The sequence below is a fragment of the Scyliorhinus canicula genome, chromosome 7 (genome assembly GCF_902713615.1).
Source record: "Scyliorhinus canicula chromosome 7, sScyCan1.1, whole genome shotgun sequence".
NCBI classification, from domain to species: Eukaryota; Metazoa; Chordata; class Chondrichthyes; order Carcharhiniformes; family Scyliorhinidae; genus Scyliorhinus; species Scyliorhinus canicula.
The window spans coordinates 184,220,792-184,246,442 of record NC_052152.1 but is presented as its reverse complement, the minus strand read 5'-3'; the positions used below and the strand labels follow the sequence as shown (position 1 = coordinate 184,246,442).

General features: G+C 42.8%; 1 protein-coding gene across 11 annotated transcripts in view; it reads right to left on the bottom strand.

Annotated features, from left to right (window-relative positions):
• LOC119969610 overlaps positions 1 to 25,651 on the bottom strand; it is a 327,525-nt gene that overhangs the window by 147,437 nt on the left and 154,437 nt on the right. For 10 of the 11 annotated variants that reach the window (XM_038803452.1, XM_038803458.1, XM_038803459.1 and 7 more), the window contains exons 2-3: positions 20,370 to 20,533; positions 10,491 to 10,694 (exon numbers count right to left, since the gene is read on the bottom strand). In XM_038803452.1, the coding sequence (XP_038659380.1) occupies positions 10,491 to 10,694; positions 20,370 to 20,519 (354 nt within the window). In that variant the 5' untranslated portion in view covers positions 20,520 to 20,533. The remainder of the gene's footprint in view (positions 1 to 10,490; positions 10,695 to 20,369; positions 20,534 to 25,651) is intronic. The other variant, XM_038803463.1, reaches the window with a different exon arrangement.

The window sequence follows — 25,651 nt, the reverse complement described above, 5'->3', positions numbered from 1 at the left end:
AGCCACAAATGCAGTTTGATTTGCTGTCTATGGATAGGGCGATGGACCAGCTGAGGCATTTTAAGGGGCTGGTGTATGAGTATGGGGAGAAGGCCAGCCGTCTTTTGGCTCACCAGCTAAGGCAGCAGGAGGCTTACAGGTAGATTATTCAGGTTAGGGATTTTGGAGGGTAGGCTGGTTTCCACCCCAGACAAGGTGATTGAGCATTTCTCAAGCCTTTTATGAGAGGCTTTATAGGTTGGAGTGCTAGAGGAGGCATTTTAATACTTTAACCCCTTTAAGAGGGCTTGGCATTCCCCAAGGTGGTGAAAGAATTGTAGGAAGGGCTGGAAGCACCACTGGTTTAGAGGAGGTTTGAATAACATTGGGACAGTTGCAGACAGCGAAGGCACAGGGGCAGATGGGTTCCTGGTGGAATTCTACAAGAAGTTTGTGGATCAGCTGGTTCAGTTATTGATGGGGACGCTTAGTGATACTCTGGGATGGAGTCTGCACCTTCTCCCCATGTCTGTGTGGGTTTCCTCCGGGTGCTCCGGTTTCCTCCCACAAGTCCCGAAAAATGTGCTGTTAGGTGATTTAGACATTCTGAATTCTCCCTCTGTCTACCCAAACAGGCGCAGGAATGTGGCGACTGGGGGCTTTTCACAGTAACTTCATTGCAGTGTTAATGTAAGCTTACTTGTGACACTAATAAACATTACTATTATTATTACTACTGGATTCACATCAGCAAACAAAACTCTTTGCAGGAGCAGGAGTAGATCTGAGAGTCGCTTTAGTTCTGTGTTTATTTGTAGCTGGCTCAAAATCTAATCACTGCTGACCGAATTGATTCTTTTTTTGCTTCAGAGTGGCGTGAGAGTTAACCATTTGGTTTGATGAGAGTGCTTCTATTTTTCAATATTACAAATGGCATAGAAATTCACTAACAGGAGGTAATTCATTTACTTAGTGTTCAACTTTTTTTCCACGTTGTTTAATCCCTGCTTATTTTGCAACAATCTTCCAATAAGGTCTGGCCTTGTCCTTGAACCTCCAACAGCAGAGTTTGAGGAAGAATAGAAAATACAATTCCTCAATCACTCTGCTATCAGAAGCACTTATCAGATTAATTGGAATTTCTTAACCCAAAAGTCTACTTTGTTTTCCGCTGAAAGAGCATTAATACCCTGTTTGCTTTATTCCCAAAGGAAAGCAGCATTATTTCTGCGAATGTAGCATGTTTTATCTGAAAAATAAACTGGGCCAAAATAAAATGGGCCAAAATTGGGGGTCAATCATCCATTTTTCTTTTACCACTTTAGAGACACTCCTTGAAGTTCCTGTTCTATTATTATGTATTGTCTTTTTTCTAATACTTGTAAAGTTAAGGACATTCATTCTGGAAAATGGAACATGTTCAATTCTCAACTGACAGTTTTAGCCTCAAGCATTCATGTGTAGCACAGCTCTGTCTACTCTGCAGTACCAATGCGTAACAGCCTCAAGCTCAGAAGCACACTTTCTAATTTACTTGAATGCCATTTTTCTACAGTATAGCAATTTATTTTCATATTTCTGACATTGTCAATTCATAGAATCCCTACAGTGCAGAGGGAGGTTATTTGGCCCATTGAGTCTGCACCGACCCTCCACAAGAGCACGCAAACCAAGGCCCACTCCCCCATCCCATCTCCGCAACCCCCCAATGTCACCTAACCTTTGGACACAAAGGGGCAATTTAGCATGGCCAGTCCACCTAACTTGCACATCTTTTGGAGAAAACCGGAGCACCTGGAGGTAACCCATACAGACAGGGGGAGAAGGTGCCAACTCCACACGGTCATCCAAGGCCTGAATCAAACCTGTGTCCTTGGCGCTGTCTGGCAGCAATGTGCCACCATGCCAAACTGGAGCCTTTCATCTTGTAGGCCCAATTGAGACTGACCCAGTACATTTTATGTTGGATTCCAGTCACTGAACAAAATTAACCTTTAATTCCATTTGTCTGAGCCAAGTTTGACACAGGTTTCAGAGAGGAAAAATTAATGTCTAACACCCAACATCACCAAATCACATTCAAGCAGCTTTATTTGGCAAGGGCCACACAGTTTCTGCCCTGGGGTATTTCTACATTACACATTCTAAATGGAAATCAATATTTTACGACACAAACTACACTAGTAAAAGGAAAATGATTCCTTCAGATATTGAGCTCAGGCTAGAAAATGGTTTTGAAAATATCCATGCAGATAATAATATGTATTAAAAGGTTAATGATAATGCAATAAAAGTCAATTTGGTTCCACTTGAGAAATTTTAAGAATCAAATCAATTCAAAACTAATGTTTCATATTGTACCATCGCTATATCAAGAATTAACTGCTCTCAAGAAAAAATGGTACAAAATAAAACAGTTTTCATGATCTACAGTTTTCAGATGCATTCCAAATATATGGGTTGTAACTCTGTCAATTTGAGCTTCGAAATCAGTCAGGGTCAGCAGAAAATGTTCTGACCTCACAAAATATATTTAAAATTGATAAAGCAGTTTGATAAGGAAAGTGATGTGACCCTGACAGAAGATCAAATCCAATGTGCTCCTCGTTTCTCTTGGCTCAACTGTAAAAAAATACATTTATTCTCCTCTCCAAAAACTCTCTCTCGTGGTATACAACATAGCTGGCCAGAGATAAACAAGCGCAGTTTCTCCCCGACTTCTCCAAATGAGCAGGTTTTTGAGAAGGAGCTCACAAAGAATTTCTCTTTCACTATCTACCCATTACCATTACCAGAGACAGCAATCTTATATCAAGAATGCAAACCCAAATACCATTAATATATTGCACTCTGTCAGAGACCAGATTCTTCTATAACCAGTGAAAAATATATAGCCGCTTCAAATCTGATAGATTGTTAAAGACGACAAACTCTTAATTTCTGGAAATTACTTGAAAGTCACATTACGACATGCTTTTTTTTCTTTATTCATGGGATGTGGGCGTCGCTGACTGGGTCAGCATCTATTATCCATCCCTGAGGGCAAGAGTCAACCACATTGCTGCAGGTCTGGAGCCACATGTCAGCCAGATGAGGTAAGGGCGGCAGATTTCCTTCCCTAACGGACATTATGACAATCGATAATGGTTTCATGTGGACTTAATTCCAGATTTTTTTTAAAAACTGACTTCAAATTCCACCATCTGCACCATCCCCAGAGCATGACCCTGGCTTTCTGGATTATTAGTCCAGTGACAATACCACTAGTCCACTGCCTCTCCTGTTGGTAGTTTCAAAGTATTAGTGTTATGATCATTTTGAATCCTGAATCAATATGTTACTTGGTATAGTAAACTAAGATTGTCAAAAAACATATTGAACTAATTTAGAAGACAATTAAAAATTAAACCAGTTACTGCTGACTGGAAAACAGCCAGATTCATTAAATAAATATGAGACAATTAAAGTAATTAATCAATGGCCGTATTAGGCTAATACAGCCATTGATTAATTACTTTAATTGTCTCATATTTATTTAATGAATCTGGCTGTTTTCCAGTCAGCAGTAACTGGTTTTATAACCTGTAACAAAAAGTTTGTAATGTTTTCTGTTTTAGAATTACACATAATTAACACTTGATTTGAAATACACAAACCATAAATCTTGAGAATTGCAAAAGGGTGACTTCCCAGCCAGTCTGGAAAGATAAAATGTGGGCCTCTCGAAACTGTTTTGGCCTTACAAGCTGTATAATGTTGGGTAATAAATAATGCCTTATTTAAGCTGTCTGAACTTTCAGTAAGCCTTTGTATTAAAGCATTAGGAAATACTAACAGGTGTCAGGAACCAATTATGAATCGGCAGACAGTTAAGTTAATCAATTATTGTTCGACTTGGAGTTCACTCAATATAAAAGATACAGGTTAATAGAAGCCATTGTTTTGAGATTAAGACAATGTGAATAATTAGCTAAAACTGATGGGGTTAACTCTCATCTCATTATTAACACATTATAGACCAATTAGTTATTTCCAACAACTTAGCTAAAGTGGCCTTACAACATCTTTTAGGTATAAAAGAAAGACTTTGAGAAGCCATTTTTGTTAGCATGTTATCCACATTTTGGGATTATTATTTTAACTTTTCAGCCTGATTAACTGAGGAAGGTGAGAAAAGTCTGTTCAATTGTTAAAAGTTAGGCTTTCTCCTCTTACTGTTAATTGACACTTATCTTTTTGAATTGTTATCTTTCTACCTTTTAATGGTTAATAAATCTTTTGAATTCACCATTTAAGGTTCTTGCTAGATGGTTAAGTCTTGTAGAACTTCATTTGATTTACAGTTGGGGATGTATTGCAAACAATCTGTACCCCGATTTAATAGTATTCAGTTAGAGAATATAAACAGTTTTATTAGACTCAAAACATTTCTTGAATAACATCCTAAAGGTCAATCTTGTAACTGTTCTTATATGTTAAAAAATGAATCTGGGGACTTCTTTGCGGAAGGGGGAGAGTGAATTGCACCTTTGATGGCGATTAGTCGACATTGTAAACGGTTCCATCTCCTCGGGTCTGGTCCTCCTCTTGCAGTCAGCACACCATTTTGGATTAAAAAGAAATTGTTCTCTCTGTCCTTGCAAGCTACCATCACATCTTCAACCTACTTTTTCTCTTCAATGTCCGTGAATGTGTTCTCATTGCCCAAATCCTTGCCCATCTTCCCCACAACTCTGGGCTGAATTTTATACTCCCTTGTCCTGAGACGCAAAAGCAAATGGCAAGCCTGCCTCTGCTTGCCCCACAGTAATTTAACGGCCGTTTGGCATTTAATTGGCTCAAGGAAGAACTTTTGCCCCTGTTGAAGGGTAAGTCCCGCTCCAAGAACTATCGGCCAGAGGGCTGGTAGCTCTCTTGTCCCAGCAGGACAAGTGGCCACAGCAGGCAGTCCTGAAGCGGAGGTGGCAATGGGGTATAGACTTCCCATCTCACCCCGGGAAAGGGGGGGGGGGTTCTCAAAATTTCGGCCTCAATGTTTAAATCTCGCTACTTGTTTTGCCACCATCACAGAATGAAAACCAAAGTCACAAATTATATAATGACGAACTGAAGTGCAATCTCCTTTTTCAACCTCCTCGACATCTCTGCAAATTTGACACAGTCACACCAAACACGCCTCTCTTCCATTATTGAGTTGAACGAGACTGCCCTCATTTGCTTCCATCCTTACCTACCCAACCAATAATTTCCTGCAAAGGCTTCTCCCTCCCACCCTGGCAACTTGAGCCAGGAAGTTCTGTCAATGATGGAATCTTGGCCTGCCTTTTCCTCATCTGCCTGATAATCGCCGTCAATCTCATCAAAAGTAAAGAAAGTCAGCTTCCACATTTAGGTTGTTGACACCCATTGAACCTTCTTGGATGGCATATGTGACATTGACTGACATTTAATGCCCCCCCCCCAGTGGTGTGTTTGAAGGTGGGATATGTAATCAAATAGATGAGATGCTGCAGTATAGAGGGATCTGAGTATCCTTACACATGAATTGCAAAGTTTGAGCATGTTGGCACAGCAAGTAATTAGGAAGGTAAATGGAATGTTGGCCTTTATTGCAAGGGGAATGTAGGGAAGACTTGTTGCAGCTGTACAGGGCACTGAGTTTGGCTCTTTTTACTCAAGGAGGGATATACTTGCATTGGAAGCAATTCAGGGAACATTCAATAGGCTGATTCTTGGGATGAATTAGTTGATGTACGAGGAAAGATTGAAGAAGGAAGAAGTTGGGCCCATACTCACTGGAGCTTAGAAGAATGAGAAATGATCTTATTGAAACATATTGGACTCTAAGGGGACTTGACAAGGTAGATGCTGAGAGAATGCGTCTTCTTGTGGGGGAATACAGAATAATGGGGCACAGTTTAACATAGTTTCTCAGGGGAAGTTCCGTCTTTGGAATTTCTTCCACAGGGAGCAGTGGAGGCTGATGGCAGAGAGAATCATTGTTTACTCTTACGTTTACAGCCTAAGTGACATAATATTGCATCTGTACTAATCAATTCTGTTTTGTAAATTAGCAAACACTTTTACAATAATATATATTCAGGAGTTTGTGACTCTTTAAGATGTAAACAGCCCGTAACTTCCTCAGAGTGTTAATCTCGAGCAGGTTGCCAATCTCACCAGATTTACCGTTGCTGGGATGCCTGGGCCTGCGTTTTGCCCAACCTTCTTCACTAAGGCTGGGTGAGACAGGAGCAGGGAAGAGCAATCCCGACTGCATCGGCATGGAGTAACTGCGGCGCAGGGAGGTTTAAAGATGGGGTGGGGGATTGGATCAGGCTGCACCGGAATTTGGGGGGGTCTGTGCAAGGCTGGGTTTGTTTTTTTTTAAAAAACATAGTTACTATAGAATTAAATGAGAATTTTTTTTCCTCACGATTTTTTCCAGAGTAAACATCAAGGGTCAAACTGGCAGGACCATCCGCAGTTAAAGATTTAAATTGTTTCTGTCAGATGGTTCTCAGCCCAGTGGAATTGAGCACTTGTAGGCAATTGCCAAGTAAATTTTTACCTGGGAACTTCCAAGAGGGATTCTCCACCGCACCATTGGGGTAGTCCCTGAATGTGGCGCTGGGGAAGCAGGAAGTTGTGTGGTAATTGTTTCCTCTAAAATTAACCAAATTTATCATAGTCATATAGAGAGGTCTACACAGGCAGGTAGAGTTCCTGTTAGCAATTCAGCTATTTTATTGATACACAATAGCTATCATTCTTATTCAGGTCAGCAGTAATTGCAGCTCATACTAAGTACCAGTCATGTCAAATGCTGAAATTGGCCCATTTAGAATTATCTGCATTATACAGCCAAACCGAATCCTTTGAAAAAGTCCTCAGGTTATACAACTTCATTATTCCCATCGTAATATCCTGAAGTGCAGGAATGCTCCGTGCAGCTTAACTGCAGTGCTCAGGGGGACTTCTGGTGGCGTAATGTAGGGGGAAGATGTGCACGAGGTGGCTCCTGCTAGAGGAGCCCTTTTCTTAGTTTCACGGGTTGTTTTCTCTTGAAAACCCACATAGTTATTCTAATAAGGATCCTGTATGACTGAAATACACGAAAACATCAGGGGAAAGGCGGCTGGGAGCAGATGTTCGTCAACGGAGTCCATGACCTCTCAGAGTTCATCGGCAGATAAAATGGCGGAGTCAGTCTCTTGGGCTCTGGCCACTCCTCTAACAGCCGAGATGCTTTCTAGTGCCTTGGCAAAAGAATTCGAAAAGCACCGACGAATTGTGTCGGAGGACCTCCGGAAATCAATGGAAGAGGTCTTGGCCCCCATTTGAGCGGCTGTGGGGAAAATCAATTAAACAGTGGAAGCCCATGAGGCCATGGTCAAAGGTATAGAAGTAGCCCTTTCCAGCCACAAGTGATCAGATCGCCTCACTGGAAACAGAGCTATCTTGAAAATGAAAAATGAAAATTGCTTATTGTCACAAGTAAGCTTCAAATGAAGTTACTGTGAAAAGCCCCAAGTCGCCACATTCCGGTGCCTGTTCGGGAAGGCTGTTACGGTTGTCGAAGTGAACAAATCGTTAAAGGCCAAGATGAATGACTTAGAGAATAGTGCCAGGAGGCAAGATGTTCGAATCGTGGGGCTGCCAGAGGGAATGAAATGCCCACGGAGTACTTCACAGATATGTTCATTAAGATGGTGGGTGATGGTGGATTCACATCCTTCCCTGGGTTCGACCTGATGTGTTATCTGTGTTGGTCTAACATTGACTGCAACTGGATGCAGTAAAACGAGAAACAGGCTTCCGACACAGGAGATGGTCCAACACTGTTTTATTGAACCTGTTGATTGCTGTACATAATCTGCTGTGGGTTGACACTCTATTAACCTAACGGATAACCTCCTACTGGCTTGACCAGACTAGCTCTCTATCACATGGTGGTGATGTTCATTGGCCTGTGAACTGCGACTATCTCCATGGCCGTGTCCTGTGTGAGAGAGAGAGAGCCTTAATGCCCTGTGGGCTTTATAGTGGTGGTGTCCTGTCTGGTGATTGGTTGTTCTGTGTCGTGTGTGTTCATTGGTTATCCCGTGTGTCAATCACTGCCTGTCTGCATCTCATGATATACATGAGTGGATATTATGACGAGACCCAGTCTATCGTACACTCCGGCCAGGGCCTCGTACTGAGGATTCACCACTTGCAGTGGTAGTGAGGTTTCATACCTTCAAGGAGAAAAACAGGATTCTAAGATGAGCGAAGGAACACCATGACTTGAACTGGGAAGGCCAAGCCCTCAGGTTCTATCAAGACGTGGGTGCAGAACTGGCGTAGAAGAGAGCTGCACTCAATAGAGACAAGTTGAACTTGGTCAAGAGTAAATGTTTTTCAGGCAACTCCCCTGGGAGGAGAGCCCAACTGGAGACGTTATCTTTTTGCCATGCCAAGACTAGCTTTCATTGTCTGGGGGTCCAGATGACCCACAACTGGGCCTTGCTTCATAAATTGAATTGTACTAATCTGGTAGATAGTATCAAAATAGACTTGCAGAGGTAGAGGTGGGATAACCTCCCCCTATCCTTGGTGGGTAGGGTTCAGACTATTAAAATGGACATGCACCCGAGATTTTTACTTCTCTTTTCAATGTCTCCCAAAGTCCTTTTTTTGTAAAGTTGATAAATCTTTTATATGGGCGGGTAAGACTCCAGGAATCCTGCGGGTTTGGATTCAATGTCCTGAGAGGGGAAGGGTGTGCAGAGCTTTGGGGACCTGTTCATGGAGAGGAGGTTTGCTAGTTTTAAAGAGTTGGCTGAGAAATTCCAAACTCCTGCCTCCAGTCTTTTCAGATATGTGATTTTTCACACAAGGCTTTTCCCTCCTTTCCTTTGGCGCCACCCTCTTCCCTATTGAAGAAGATTTTCATTCTGGCTGGACTGGACAAGGGTCTATTTTGGACAAAGATGGTCATATCTTTTCAACAGATTCTGCTACGTTGTGAGGCGAGGATGAAATGGGAGGGCAAATTGGGTCCCATCTTAATGGTGAGGTGTGGAGTAAGGCCCTTTTGCAGTGTCAATTCCACATCTTATTGTGCTCGGCTGAGTTTGATTCAATTCAAGGTTTTGCACAAGACATACCAGACCTGAACTCAAATGAGCGCGGGTTCTTCTTCGGGTTTGAGGATACATGTGAGCGCTGCTCTTGGGGGCCATACACACATGTTCTGGTCCTGTCCTAAGTTGATAAGCTTTTGGGCCTCTTTCTTTATCACCATATAGGAGATACTCTGTGTAGATTTGGATCTATGTCCGCCGGTGAACATATTTGGGGTGTCAGATTCGCCAGTGCTTCAATCTGGGGTGAAGCTTTTGCCCTATTTGGTAGCTCGGAGGTGTATCCTGCTTGGGTGGAGGTCTCCTACTCCACCTCGTGCCTCAGCTTGGTTGGGTGACCTCATATCATTTCTATATTTGGAGATGGTCAAGTACGACATCAGGGAGTCGGTGGAGGGATTCTACCTAAGGTGGCACCCATTTATTTCCATCCTTAACGAGTTATTCACCGTCAGCTGCCGGGGGTTTCATTTAATTTTGTGTTAATGTGTGTTTTTGTTTCTCTCTCCTATAATGTATTTCTGTTTGATTGTTTCGGGTGGTTTTGTTCAATATGAAATAAAAAATTATTCAACATACTTGTACCAAACATCTGCTCTGCTGAAGATTACTGTCTGCCTGTGCTCAGTCCCTCACAGTATTGAGCGTTTTTCTCCCTTCGTCACAATCACCTGACACTCCTGCCCACTTTCCTGATCATTCCCCTTTCTGACAATAGCTCCCCCCCACCCATATTCCCAAGACCTGCATAAGTGCTAGTGCAAGCACCCTGAATTTGTAATGCAGATCCTGAGAGAACTACCCAGCCCTTGCCCCATGTAAATGAAACCCAAGGTCCAATATCAATAGGCCTGGAGCCTTCCTGTAACACTTCCTGGGTAATCCTATTTGTGCAGGCAGGTCACCAAGTTTTTGGCCAGCTTTTTGTTTTGAATTAAACGGAAAGAAACAAAAAGACACAAAACCTAAAGAAGCTACAAATACTACAATTGTATTTGGGAACGGGGATGGTTTAGCACAGTGGGCTAAACAGCTGGCTTGTAATGCAGAACAATGCCAGCAGCGTGGGTTCAATTCTCGTACCGGCCTCCCCGAACAGGCGCCGGACTGTGGCGACTAGGGGCTTTTCACAGTAACTTCATTGAAGCCCACTTGTGACAATAAACGATTATTATTATTAATTAGTAATTCACTGCATTCTTGTTGTGATACATTGCATTTTTTGATCATTGAGATTTAAAATTATGTTGTGTGACCTTTTCATACAAATGCTTAACATGCTTCTACCAAATTCCTTTGTTTAGCATTTCAGCTACATTTTTACCTCAAGTTTAGCTTAAATTTTGTAAATTCACATTCTTTAAATCGTTCATTGCTCCTTACCTCCACTTCACACTCAAATTCTGTGCCATCCAGAAGGGTCACCTTGCATGGCATGGTCTTTGGTTTTTTGGATCCTTTTAATGGAGATTTAGGCGTTTTGCCTGGTGTTGTCCTTTCCGAAGTTTTGTCATCATCAGTTTCTCCAACATCTAGCTCTTCAACTACCTTTGGAATGTTTTCTGTTTTTTTATCTTTCGCAGCATTCTGTAGGGGGAGGGGGGGTGGAAACAAGAAGATTAAATATTAAATACATTGGGGTTTGATTCTCCTAGCTTGCGTTTGTGCACAATCTATTTTATGACTCAGAAAGTGGCCAAATATATTTTTCAACCGATTGTTATAATATTGTTTTTTTATTTGCATCTGGCCAAAGAAATTAGCTAAATTTCTTGAGCAACATCTTTAGAATTCTTCTGTTGGGTTTGTGGTAGCAAGACCCCTTTAAGAAAGGGGAGGGGGTCCACAGACCACACGACCAGCTTGGGGCCAATTGCGCAGAAGCGACGAACCCCGGCCAATAGGAGGTTTGCATGGGGCCCTGCAATGCACTCAGGAGCCAAAGTGTTAAAACTTGTTATATTATGTTCTGTACCTATTACTTAACTGCCTTTGCCTTTTATCAACAAACCCCTTTATAACTTCCAGAAGCCTCCATACGGCGAGGTAAAAATGTTCAATCGCAGCCAACAGATGTCGTGAATTGAGGGTGGGGGCATGCAGTTCATCAAAATGGCTCCGCCATTTTCTTTTACTGCGAATGAGATCACAGGCAAGGATAAGCAGAAGGCGATACTTATGACAGTTTGCGGCCTCAAACTTATAATTTGATTTGGAACCTCACATCGTGAAGGACTATGATTTAGTGGCCATTACTGAAACATGGTTAAAGGATGGTCACGACTGGGAGTTAAATATCCGAGGGTATCAAACTATTCGGAAGGACAGAGTGGATGGTAAGGGAGGTGGTGTTGCTCTGTTATTTAAGGATGACATCCGGGCAATAGTAAGGGATGACATCGGTGCTATGGAGGATAAGGTTGAATCCATTTGGGTGGAAATCAGGAATAGTAAGGCGAAAAAGTCACTGATAGGAGTAGTCTATCGGCCACCAAATAGTAACGAGATGGTGGGGCAGGCAATAAACAAAGAAATAACTGATGCATGTAGAAATGGTACAGCAGTTATCATGGGGGATTTTAATCTACATGTCGATTGGTTTAACCAGGTCGGTCAAGGCAACCGTGAGGAGGAGTTTATAGAATGTATCCGCGATAGTTTCCTAGAACAGTATGTAATGGAACCTACGAGGGAACAAGCGGTCCTAGATCTTGTCCTGTGTAATGAGACAGGATTGATTCATGATCTCATAGTTAGGGATCCTCTCGGAAGGAGCGATCACAATATGGTGGAATTTAAAATACAGATGGAGGGTGAGAAAGTAAAATCAAATACTAGTGTTTTGTGTTTAAACAAAGGAGATTACAAGGGGATGAGAGAAGAACTAGCTAAGGTAGACTGGGAGCTAAGACTTTATGGTGGAACAGTTGAGGAACAGTGGAGAACCTTCCAAGCGATTTTTCACAGTGCTCAGCAAAGGTTTATACCAACAAAAAGGAAGGACGGAAGAAAGAGGGAAAATCGACCGTGGATATCTAAGGAAATAAGGGAGAGTATCAAATTGAAGGAAAAAGCATATAAAGTGGCAAAGATTGCTGGGAGATTAGAGGACTGGAAAATCTTTAGGGGGCAACAGAAAGCTACTAAAAAAGCTATAAAGAAGAGTAAGATAGAGTATGAGAGTAAACTTGCTCAGAATATAAAAACAGACAGTAAAAGTTTTTACAAATATATAAGACAAAAAAGAGTGGCTAAGGTAAATATTGGTCCTTTAGAGGATGAGAAGGGAGTTTTAATAATGGGAAATGAGGAAATGGCTGAGGAACTGAACAGGTTTTTTGGGTCGGTCTTCACAGTGGAAGACACAAATAACATGCCAGTGACTGATAGAAATGAGGCTATGACAGGTGAGGACCTTGAGACGATTGTTATCACTAAGGAGGGAGTGATGGGCAAGCTAATGGGGCTAAAGGTAGACAAGTCTCCTGGCTCTGATGGAATGCATCCCAGAGTGCTAAAAGAGATGGCTAGGGAAATTGCAGATGCACTAGTGATAATTTACCGAAATTCACTAGACTCTGGGGTGGTCCCGGTGGATTGGAAATTAGCAAACGTGACGCCACTGTTTAAAAAAGGAGGTAGGCAGAAAGCAGGAAATTATCGGCCAGTGAGTTTAACTTCGGTAATAGGGAAGATGCTGGAATCTATCATCAAGGAAGAAATTGCGAGGCATCTGGATAGAAATTGTCCCATTGGGCAGACGCAGCATGGGTTCGTAAAAGGCAGGTCGTGCCTAACTAATTTAGTGGAATTTTTTGAGGACATTACCAGTGCAGTAGATAACGGGGAGCCGATGGATGTGGTATATCTGGATTTCCAGAAAGCCTTTGACAAGGTGCCACACAAAAGGTTGCTGCATAAGATAAAGATGCATGGCATTAAGGGTAAAGTAGTAGCATGGATAGAGGATTGGTTAATTAATAGAAAGCAAAGAGTTGGGATAAATGGGTGTTTCTCTGGTTGGCAAACAGTAGCTAGTGGTGTCCCTCAGGGATCCGTGTTGGGCCCACAATTGTTCACAATTTACATTGATGATTTGGAGTTGGGGACCAAGGGCAATGTGTCCAAGTTTGCAGATGACACTAAGATGAGTGGTAAAGCAAAAAGTGCAGAGGATACTGGAAGTCTGCAGAGGGATTTGGATAGGTTAAGTGAATGGGCTCGGGTCTGGCAGATGGAATACAATGTTGACAAATGTGAGGTTATCCATTTTGGTAGGAATAACAGCAAACGGGATTATTATTTAAACGATAAAATATTAAAGCATGCCGCTGTTCAGAGAGACTTGGGTGTGCTAGTGCATGAGTCACAGAAGGTTGGTTTACAAGTGCAACAGGTGATTAAGAAGGCAAATGGAATTTTGTCCTTCATTGCTAGAGGGATGGAGTTTAAGACTAGGGAGGTTATGTTGCAATTGTATAAGGTGTTAGTGCGGCCATACCTGGAGTATTGTGTTCAGTTTTGGTCTCCTTACTTGAGAAAGGACGTACTGGCGCTGGAGGGTGTGCAGAGGAGATTCACTAGGTTAATCCCAGAGCTGAAGGGGTTGGATTATGAGGAGAGGTTGAGTAGACTGGGACTGTACTCGTTGGAATTTAGAAGGATGAGGGGGGATCTTATAGAAACATTTAAAATTATGAAGGGAATAGATAGGATAGATGCGGGCAGGTTGTTTCCACTGGCGGGTGACAGCAGAACTAGGGGGCATAGCCTCAAAATAAGGGGAAGTAGATTTAGAACTGAGTTTAGGAGGAACTTCTTCACCCAAAGGGTTGTGAATCTATGGAATTCCTTGCCCAGTGAAGCAGTTGAGGCTCCTTCATTACATGTTTTTAAGGTAAAGATAGATAGTTTTTTGAAGAATAAAGGGATTAAGGGTTATGGTGTTCGGGCCGGAAAGTGGAGCTGAGTCCACAAAAGATCAGCCATGATCTCATTGAATGGCGGAGCAGGCTCGAGGGGCCAGATGGCCTACTCCTGCTCCTAGTTCTTATGTTCTTATATCCCCGGAGGTGCCCAGCTCCAAGACCTTTGACCAGAGAAAGAAACTAGTGAAAGAACATTTCAATCTAAGGCCCTCTATCATCCCCCAATGTTAAGTTTAACTCTGCTGTGAGGGACCACGATGAGTCTGTGCCAATCTGTCTGAAGCTTTCAAAGCCAGGCTTCTCCATCTTGCTGAGCATTGAGATTTCAGGACCTCCCTTTGTGACATGTTGTGCAATTGGCTGATCTGTGAGATCTATAACCTTAATACCAAAAGAAGCTCCTGGCTGAAACCATGATAAGGATGGAAAAAGCGATTGAGATTGCTCAGGTAATGATGCCGAAACATGGTTGAAGGAGAGTATGGGGTAGTATGGCCGCGGGTTGCGCAGCAGGCTCAAGAGGCACAGCAGAGAACCAGACACCGTCCTCGGGACCGGAGTCAATGGACCGGGAAAGCAATGGGGCATCAACCCAAGTCAGGGGGGACTGCTATCTTTGCCGGGGACCATCTCCAAGAGACCTTTCATGTTCTCGAGTTCGTGTTTCTGCTACAAACGAAGGGGACACATTCAATCACATTCAGTGCGAGGCAAAGCAGCCAATGCAAAAAAAAATACAACAGCAGCAATAGTCCACATCACCAGTGAACATAGTGGAGAAAAGCTTTGAAGAAGAGCATGTGAAGCATCCGTTAAATGAAGTCCAGGTGAATAAGAAGGCCCCGATAGAAATCGTCTTAAGAGTAAATGGCAAACCCCCCAAAATGGAAGTCAACACCAGGGCTTCAGTGACCATGGTGGGAGAGCAGACTTTCCAATATCTTCATGCGGGAACTTAGCTTTTAAGCTTGAAGTGTTCCACAACCAGGCTTTCCATGTACACCGGGGAAACAAAGATTTTTGGAACCATCAACATACAGCGGCGTACAAAATGGCAGGAGGCCAATCTGCCCTTGGTCACAGTGGCAGGGCACAGACCCAGTCTGATAGGAAGTTACTGGTCACAGAAGATCAGGCTCAACTGGCTGGAAATTTTCAAAATACCCAACGGCACTCTCAAGGATGTCTTAAGGAGGTATGAGGACATTTTTCACAAGGGGAAGATTAAAAGGCGTTAAAGCCAAAATCTATGTCAATCCAGATTCGACACCCAAGTTCTGCAAAGCTAAACCAGTGCCATACACACTGCATCAGAAGGTTGAAGCAGAGCTAAAAAGATTGAAAGAGCTGGGCATAATCAAGCCAGTTCAGTTTTCTGAGTGGCCAATGCCATAGTCCGTGTTCTCAAACCTGATTGTTTGATAAAAATTTGTGACTACCATAAACTGACCATAAATCAGGCTCCGCATGTTGATAGGTATCCAATTCCCCGTATCGAGGACCTCTACGCCAAGCTGGCGGGGAGCCTTACCTATTCAGAATTGGGCCTTAGCCACGCTTACCTGCAATTAGAATTGGACGAAGAGTCTCAGATGTTTGCCACAAATACCCATAAAGGCCTCTTTCAGTATATAAGATTACCGTTCGGCATTGCTTCAGCCTGCGCTATCTTCCAGCACAGAATGGAAAAATCTGCTCCAGGGAATTCCCAGAGTGATGGTCTACCTTGACAACTTGTTAGTCACCGGCACTACCCCTGAAGAACACATGGCTAGCCTGAGGAACTATTAAAAAGATTTTGTGACGCGGGGGTCCACCTCAAACGAGAAAAGTGTACTTTCAAAGCCTCAGAAATGAAATCCGAGGATTTTGTGTTGTTGCAACAGGGTTGCATTGCCCTGGAAGCTAAGGTCAAGGCTATACTCGAAGACCCTGCACCCAAAAATATCAGTGAGCTCAAATGCTTCCTGTATGTAAATTATTATGGAAGGTTAATCTTGAATGTAGCCACGCCATTGGCACTATTACACCAGCTACTAAAGAAGAATAAGCAGTGACAATGGAGAGAGCCCCAAGAAGAGAGGCCTTCCGAGTTATGAAGCAAACATTACAGTCCTCGAACCTCTTGGTGCATTTCGACCAGAGAAAACCAATTGTGCTGACATGTGATGCATCCCCTTATGGTATAGGGGCTGTTATATCCCACAAGTTGGGAGATGGTTTGGTACGTCCTATCGCCTTTGCCTTGAGGACTCTTTCAGATGGAACAATGCCCAGATTGAGGAGAAGGCTGAGCAGTATATATAGTGTGAAGAAATTCCACCAATATGTATGGATGACGGTATGACATAGTAACTGAGCAGAAGCCATTACTGGGCCTTTAAGGGAAGACAGAGGCCTCACAGAGGGTGCAACATCGGGCCATGCTGCTGGCGGAATCAACAAGTCCCACCACTATCGCAAACACTCCCGAAGCTCCATCTGGCTGGGGGCTCCTGAATCTTCTCAACCAGCTGCACCCATCAAGGCCACTGCGCTTGTAGTTGAGGCAGTGCCTCCCGAGGTGACACTGACTGTTGTCCATTTGATTGCCCAGAAGGGTGCTAAGTCTGTGGCAGGGCTACCGAGGTCCAGGTGGACCCGGTCATCTCTGGACCGATTTACGTTTTGATGGACTCTCTTTCCCCTGTTGTCCGTATTAACATTGTAACTTGGGATAGTTGTCAGAAGGGACTTGAGAGGGTGGTGTGGGAGTGGGGGAAAAGAGATGTGAGGCCCCTTTAAGGGGTCAGGCCCCGCAGACCACACGGCGGCCTGGGGTCAATCACACGGAGCACATGGACCCCAGCCAATAGAGGGTTTGCACAGGGCCGGAGAGCAGAAGCCCAGGCAGTTAGCCACAGGAGTTAACTAAGAAGTGTAAATACCTGGTACTGTTGCATTTTTGATGTTACTTAAGTACCTTTCCCTTTCATCAATAAACAGTGTGTTAACTATTGGAAGTCTACAGTTTATTTCCCAAGCCACCACAGGTTCAAAATAAAATTATAGGTCAAAGTAACTACAAATTCACCAAGGGCAATTTCTGCCTATCTACCCATCACTGCCCACAGCAAATATTTTTTTTAATATAAAATAAACACATTGCTACAAATTTAGAATGTTACAAAGTGGTGCATGGAAATCTTTGGCAAAATGGTCATTCTCCTCAGGAATTCCACAAAGACGGCAAATATTCTTCAGATTCTTTTGTTAACCAGAGTCTCGCCCACGAACCACATCCTCAACAGCAGCTGAATAGGATTCCTCTCTCAGCTGCAATTTCGTACCTTTCCAAATACTTTCTCTCCTCTCTCTATTCATAATTCCATTTGTGCTTTGGAGTTGAAGCGAGTGTGTTAAATATTTTAAGATGCATTTAATTGCGAAAAGCAGACGGCAAATAGTTGTCGAAATAGCTCATGCATAAACCAGTTTTTTCCAAATTCCAATGATCTGCAAGGACAGTTTTTCCAGTAATACAAAGTGCGTCAAATGTAGTCGAGAAAGAGGGGGGGGGGGGGGGGGTAAAAAGGAGAGGGGGGATGAGGAGAGAGAAAGAGGGGAGGAGAGAGAGAGATGGAAGGAGAGAGAGAAGGGGGAAGGAGAGAGAGCAAGCGAGAACAGAGAAAGGAGAGAGAGAACAGGGAGAGACAGAGAGCGAAGGAACTAGGAAAGGAGAGAGAGTGAGAACAGGGAAAGGAGAGAGAGAGAGAGAGAGAGAGAGAGAGCTAGAACAGGGAGAGAGAGAGAGCTAGAACAGGGAAAGGAGAGAGAGAGAGAGAGCACGAGAATGGGAAAAGGAGAGCGAGAATGGGGAAAGGAGAGAGAGAGAGAGAGAGCGAGAGAGAGAATGGGGAGAGAGAGAGAGAAAGAACAGAAAAAGGAGAGGCAGAACAGGGAAAGGAGAGAGAGAGAGTGGCAGAGTGGGAAACGAGGGAGAGAGAGTGACCAGTGGTAAAGGAGGGAGAGAGGGTGATAGATGGAAAGTCGGAAAGGAGAGAGACAGAATGTGAGAAAAGAGAGATAATGGGGAAGAAGATAGGGGGAAGGACAGAGACAGGGAAAAGGTAGAGAGAGGCAGAGTGGAAAAGGAGGGATGGAGAGAGTAGGAAAGGAGAGAGATAGATAGATAGAGAGAGAGAGAGAGACAGAGGAAGTGGAGACAGAGGAAGTGGAGAGAGAGAACAGAAAGCAAGGAAAACGTTAAGTTGCATTTTAGGAGTGCTGCTGGTGAGACACAGAAGCTGTGCCACTCACGGCTTGTTTGAGTGATTTAGCATTATCTAACTTCAATGTGTATAGTACAGTATTTCTGCTACATTCAGGTGATTTGTTTTATTTTGCAATTTCTTCAGCTAGTGCACAGTGCTGCATGTGTATTGTACAGTATTTCTGCCTCAATATACAGTTCAAGATATTCAGACTTTACTCGCATTTTATCCACACAAAAGTTGTTCATAATTCTGCTGCTCCCCTTTATACCATCTCTCGGCCCATCTTTTGTTTATTTAATTGTCCCATTAGCATCTGCTTCTGGCTTAATCTTGCCTCCTTTCCACCCAATCACAGAGCTTCCCTTTTGTTCCATGCCCCCAACATCTGGAAGGCTCTCCCAGCCTTTAGTACTTTGCCAACTTTTTCTGATTCTGGACAAATGTCACCTGCCTAAAACATTAACATTTTCCTCTCTCCACAGGTGCTGCCTGATCCATTGAGTCTTCAAAGTAACCAGGTTGCCTCCAATTCCACGAGCTCACCATTTTGTTGTCTCTTCTGAGGAATCTTGTCAAATACCTTGTGGCAGCCTGTATAATTAACATCCAGGGACGCTATCAAGTTAGTTTCATCCTCAAAATAATCAACGAGGTTCGCTGAACATGATTGAACCTTTACAAATTCATGTTGGCTTTCTGATCATGTTCTGGCCATATTTGTCCAAATGCTCAGTCATTCTGTCTCAGTGATCAGATTCCAGTAAATTCCCCACAACTGAAATCAGACTTGCAGGCCTGTCAACGCGAGGTTTATCTATTTTAAACTTCTTGAATTATGGAGTAACACTGGCAATTTTCCAACCCAAGGGGACAATTCCTGAATCGAGTGTTTTGGAAGATCATGGCTAACATATCAACAATCTCCTCACAGACGTCTTTTATTACCATGGGAAGAAACCACTGAAAATCCATCCATCTTTAATCTCATTAATTTCTCAATTACCGGGTGGGATCATAGAATTTACAGTGCAGGAGGCCATTCAGCCCATCTAGTCTGCACCGGCCCTTGGAAAGGGCCCCCTACTTAAACCCACGCCTCCACCCCATCCCTGTAACCCAATACCCCGCCTAACGTTTTGGACAGTAAAGGGGCAATTTGGCATGGCCAATCCACCTAACCTGCACGTCTTTGGACTGTGGGAGGAAACTGGAGCACCCGGAGGAAACCCACACAGACACAGGGAGGAAGTCCAAACTTCACACAGTCACCCGAGGCTGGAATTGAACCCGGGTCCCTTCAGCTGTGAGGCAGTAGTGCTAACCACTCTGTCACCGTGCCGCAAATATTCTCCGATCTCGTCTGTGTTTTACTTGCACCTCTGGTACTTTTTCATCCTCTACTGTGAAAACTGCTGCGACGTAGCTATTTTGTTAATCTACCATTTCCTGATTTCCAATTACAATATCATCCGTGTCTGCTACATTGCTTTTGAGCCACCAGATTTATTTCATTCTAATTGGTGAATAATGACGATAAACAATAACCAATCGTCTAGAGTTGCCAATTGTGATTAAATGTATCCCTGGAGGTTTCATCACATGGCCCCAGCCATTAGTCGGCCAACACACCCATATTTGTGATGCACTGCCTTCCTACAACAATTGGAAAGCCACAAAAAGGCCTATTATCCAATTGGATGTTGCTCGACTCTCAGCGAATCAGCTTCTTTAGAAACCAGATATAAAAGTATAAAAAATGGTGGGGGAAGGGGGAAAGAGAGAAATGTTCAAAGAATATGACAAAAAACAACTTTTTTCACGTCGGTATTTCTTTTCCCCCCACCCCTAGGATTGCACCTGTAGGATTGTCCGAGGCACTCCGGGCCATAATCAGCCCTCACAAAATCTTGCGCCAGAACCAATTTGAAACTTTCTCTAATTGCATTGAGAGAATCCAACATTCTATGCATAATGACAGCTCATTGCCAGGCTGTTTGCACACCACTAACAATAAAAGATGTCATACGAGAAAATGCAAGAGCAAAAAATAAAGGTTTGCAAATGTTGTCTGCCTTCACCTGCTCATGCTGGTTCGTGTTGGTGTCTGCTGGCTTTTGTTCTTTATTGGCTGCCAGCTCTTGCTGCACGACAGGTTGCTGCTCCTGCGGAGGGGGAGGATCCTGCTGAACATTCGTCAACTCCGAATCCACGCCAGATTCCTTCGCCATAGTTGAAAATTATTCTGAAATAAGGATTAGATGCTAAGTACAAAACGAAGGCCATTTCAAAACCTTCAAAAGCGAGACAGACAAACTTGTGTCCCAAGCACAGAACACAGCAATTTGTAAAGTTTGGCTTTGAATTCTGCCAGCAGTTTCCAGCGTTTGATAAAATCTGCCATAATAAATTACTTGTCACCTGCTAGACCAGCAAGATAAAAAGCAATGGCGTAGTAAATAAAAGCATCACTTTCTCCCGAAAAGGAAATTGCTAGGTTGCGCCCTGTCATGAATGCTTAATCCAGTACGTTGCCAACTATAAATGCACACATAGAAGGTACTGAAATACAGTACTCTGCGTCTTTCAGTAGGACTGGGTTTGCAAGCTACTTTTCAAATTGAAATCTGCTTTCACTTATGACTGTAATGCATACGAAAACCATTTCTCCAGTTGTTCTTTTTTCTACATTTACTGAACCGTATGAGAGCACGTGTTTCCGAAAAATGCAAGAGCACATCTGAGACTCATTCAGGTCAGCAATTTCACTGAAACGAGAAGCCAATGAATAGCCATGTTGTTACTGGTCACGTGTTTGTAAACTGACGTTTGATGTAACATGTATCGTGCGATTTCTTTTGGTTTGGGACTGAGTGGCATTTAGTGGGGTGCCACTGGATGGCCATGAATCAAGCACAGATTATGAATGACAGTATAAGTTCATTACAATAATGAGTAGGGGGAAAAGCTATTAAGAGCACAATTAAAGCAGGTTTAAGATTTTTTTTTAAAGCAGAATTTTTAATCTACACATTCTCAAACCTTTCCGAGGATCATGCTCCTGAATCCCTGACTAGCGGTGTGCCTTCATCATTGATTTTCATGCTCATTACTTCCAGTATGAAGCAAAGGATGTATGTTGTACACCGATTACTTCAGATCACAAAGCCTTTGTAACTACTTATTATCACACACAACACGTTTATAAGCAAAGCCATTCTCAAATTGTCAGCACTTTTTGTTAGTCACCCTCTCAAGGGCAATTAGGGATCGGCAATAAATGCTAGCCCAGCAGCAACACCCACGTCCCAGGAATGAATAAGAAAAAACTTTCACTCATTTCCCAAGTTGGCTGCAGACAGCCATAGCGGTGCTCAGGAACTGCACGCTCTCATTCGATAGAAATGTATTCAACCTAGGTAGTCACAGCGTTTCTACTTGTTTCTAGTTCCTTCTCTCCATCCGTATCTAAATACTATATGCTCAAGGTTCCGTTGGTTGCCTTCCCAATGATATCAAGATATTTGGTTCCTTTTCAGGAATCCTGTAAGATCTTGGTTTTGAGCTCTTTAATTAGGTCTGATAGCAAGAACCCGGTTTTAGCAGGGTGGTTCTGCATTTAAGAAGGGCTAAGTTATTGTCCTTGCTCTTTTTCATAAATTAATTGTTGAAACTCCTCTTTCTGCTTCTCCATTTGACGGAGGATGTTAGGCAAACGAGGCACATGAAACCATATTCCTGCGTGAAGTTACAGAACAGCTCATTAGCAAACTGAAGTCCGTTGTTTGATATCACAATGTCTGGGATGCAATGTATTATGAAGATTCCTCTTAGGGATGTAATGATGACCTCCGCCATGGTGTTGTGCAGTCTATTCACATAATGATGCTGACAAAAACATTGTCTTTGAAGTCAAATAGATCCATTCTTGGACACTACTTTTCGGTCATGGTCATGGCAGAGGATGCAAGTGGCTCGCTCTGCTGTTTGCTATTCACTGCACACATTTTTTAAAAATATAAATTTAGAGGACCCAATTATTTTTTTTCCAATTAAGGGGCAATTTAGCGTGCCCAATCCACCTAAGCCACACATCTTTGGGTTGTGGGGGTGAAACCCACGCAGACATGGGGAGAATGTGCAAACTCTAGACGGACAGTGACCCTGGGCCGGAATTCGAACCTGGGTCCTCTGTGCCGCAGTCCCAGTGCTAACCACTGCACCACATGCTGCCCTTATTCACTGCACATATAAGGCAATTTGTTATCAACTCTTCAATGGAATGACTGATGCCTGATCATCATATTAACTGTTGGGATCTTGCTCAGCATATTGCTATGCTAGCCACAAGTGACCTTGATAAAACCCAAGAGTTTCTGGGATAACTAATCGGTCATTAAAAACGAAGAAATCATCAATGATTCGGAGATATTTTCGCAATTCAAAGTAGTGGGTTGTTAGGAATATAACCTGGATATCTGTTCTAATAAATTTCTAAAAATGTAAAGTATCGGATTCATATTTTGTTCCAAGGGGTAATTTAGCGTGGCCAATCCACCTACCCTGCACATCTTTGGGTTGTGGGGATGAGACCCATGCAAACACGGGGAATATGTTCAGTCGGATGCACTTTTTACCACGTTGTTGAATGCTTCTTTCTCAATGGTTGCATACATTTTCTCTGTGCTCAAGGAGTAAACGGTTTTCCTTGTCCATCATTTTAAACTTGATGCAACACTGTGACCAAGCCCACAGATGACACATCCACTGCTGCAAACTCTGGATCCCCGTGCGCAAGATTTCTGGTGAAATTAGGAGATTTCTGATCTTGTCAAAAGCACTTTGCTGATCTGCATTCAAGCACTACTGTTGACCTTGTCTCAAAGGCTGTCATAACAGCTTGTTGATTTCCACTAAGTTTGGTCGGAACTCACCTCCTTGACTGACGATCACAAGGAAGTAGTTTTGTGATGTTTTGAGGCTGTATTTTTCTGTGGAGCAGCCCAAAACTTGGCACAATCGGCCCTAAAAATATCATATGCTTTGCAAATTCATATTTTTCATCTTAAATGTCAAACCTGCTTCTTGTAGAACTTTGAGGGCTGCTCTCGACAGTCATGTTCTTCCCTAGACGAACGAGAACATCGTCCATCTGGCATATTACTCTATCTATGCCTTCCAGGATCTGAGACATCGGTCTTTGGAATATCTCAAATGCAGAAACTATTCTGAACGGTAACGTGTCAAAATAATAATGCTAAATAGGCTGATTAAAGTACTTAAAATTCTGGATTCTTTGTCCAGAGGCAAACGATTAAAAGCCGCTGTTAGCATCCAATTTTGTGAATTTGTATATTTGGTAATTTGGTGAAACTTTCATCCACTAATGCTATTGGGTGGGAGTGGCAATATGGACTCCATGCTTACTCTAAGCTTTGAAATTGTTGTTGCAGTTTGGCTTGTAGATTGTAATCTGTACTCACTGCTGTCTGCACTCTGGGCCTGGGTGTCTGCTAACCCCTGCAGCACTCATGGTGCCCTGTTCTCAGGTGAATCTTCAATCTTTATCCGACTTATCCTTTTTTTCTAAGGTTTTGCAAGTTCTCAGGTCCGCACTCTTCTCTTGGGAGTCATTTGTGGGTCTTTACTCCAGCATCAGCTGCCATCAGATTTTGTGTTGACTCAGGGACTGAATGGGGTTTATTTAGGGATTAACGGTTACCCGAAGAAGGTTACCATAATCTGTTAATTCGTTAAGAATCACGTTGTTTATTTATAGATCCATGTACATCGCAGCACTTTACACGTAATAATAATCTTTACTGTCACGAGAAGGCTTACATTAACACTGCAATGAAGTTACTGTGAAAATCCTCTAGTCATCACATTCCGGCACCTGTTCGGGTACACGGAGGGAGAATTCAGAATGTCCAATTCACCGAACAAGCACGTCTTTTGGGACTTATGGGAGGAAACCGGAACACCCAGATGAAACCCACGCAGACACAGGGAGAACATGCTGACTCCGCACAGACAGTGACCCAAGCGGGAATCGAACCTGGGACCCTGGAGCTGTGAATCAACAATGCTACCCACTGTGCTACCGTGCTGCCCACATGGTGTACTCCTGCTTCTAATCAGATTGCCATCTCAGTCATGTGACATTGCATCAGAGTTACATCAATATCAGGTGCTCTTGATCTTCACCCTTTACTCTACCGCACCCCATCTTTCCCCACACTCCCCCAGCCTCTATGCCATCTATTGCACACTGCTACACATACAGCCCCACAAATATTAATGCCTTAATATTAATGAGTACTATCTGCAACAGTTTCCTGATGATGTAAGTGATAACCCATTCAAGAGATAACATACTGTGATGGAGTGTGATGAATATAAGAAATGGTTAGATTTTATAATTGCTGCAGGAATGTTATTTTAAAAAACTGGTTAAGATACATACAGACAGTATGTCTGCTAAAGTTAGTGATTACGGTGTCATGAAAGTGTGATAATCCTTGATTTTGAAGGAAGAGTGCTCTACTAATAGATTTGAGAAGCATTTACTGGTTTACAGATAGCTGACTAATGGAATATTTGGTTTGGGGTCCCTGGGATGTAGATCATTTATGCTTTGGGTAAAAATTATGTAATTAAGGGGAGGAGTCAAGTCTGTGTAGTTTCAGTTTTGTCTTTGGATTTTAGTTCAACAAGAATTGTCTTCATTTTGCTCTCCAGGGTCTCTGCACAGAGAAAAGCAAGTAAAACCAGATTGTTAACTTTATTTATAAGTGATATTTGAACTATATGGTTTCCTTAATTGGGAGATATAGTGGCAGATTTAGGAAGTGAGTTACAGTTCCTTCTTTGATTTAAGAACTGGTCATTGTAAAGCTCTTTATTTATTGTTAATGTGGTTAATTCTGTGTTTACTTTAAATTAAAGTATGTTTTACATAAAAGATACCTATTGGTCAGTGTTGTCACTCTTGTGATGCAGCCACTTTTCCTCAGCTTTAAAATAGTTGGGTTTTCATCTGGGATCCTACCAGAAGACCAATGGACTTATGTAGCAGGATAGCTGGTACAGATGCACAGCTTCCCTCATCTGTACTTTATTGATCTTTTTTCGGGGGGGGGGGGGGGGGGGGGGGGGAAGAGAAGTGATAGCTTGAGTAATTACATGCCTGCAGCCCAACGTCAGTGATAGGCAAGTTATTGAAAAAAATTCTGGAAGATGGTATAAATTATAATTTAGAAAGACACAGATCATCAAGGATAGTCAACATGGATGTGCTACGGAAAGGTCGTGTCAGCCTAACATGATTGAATTTTTTGAAGAGTTAAGAAAGAGGATCATT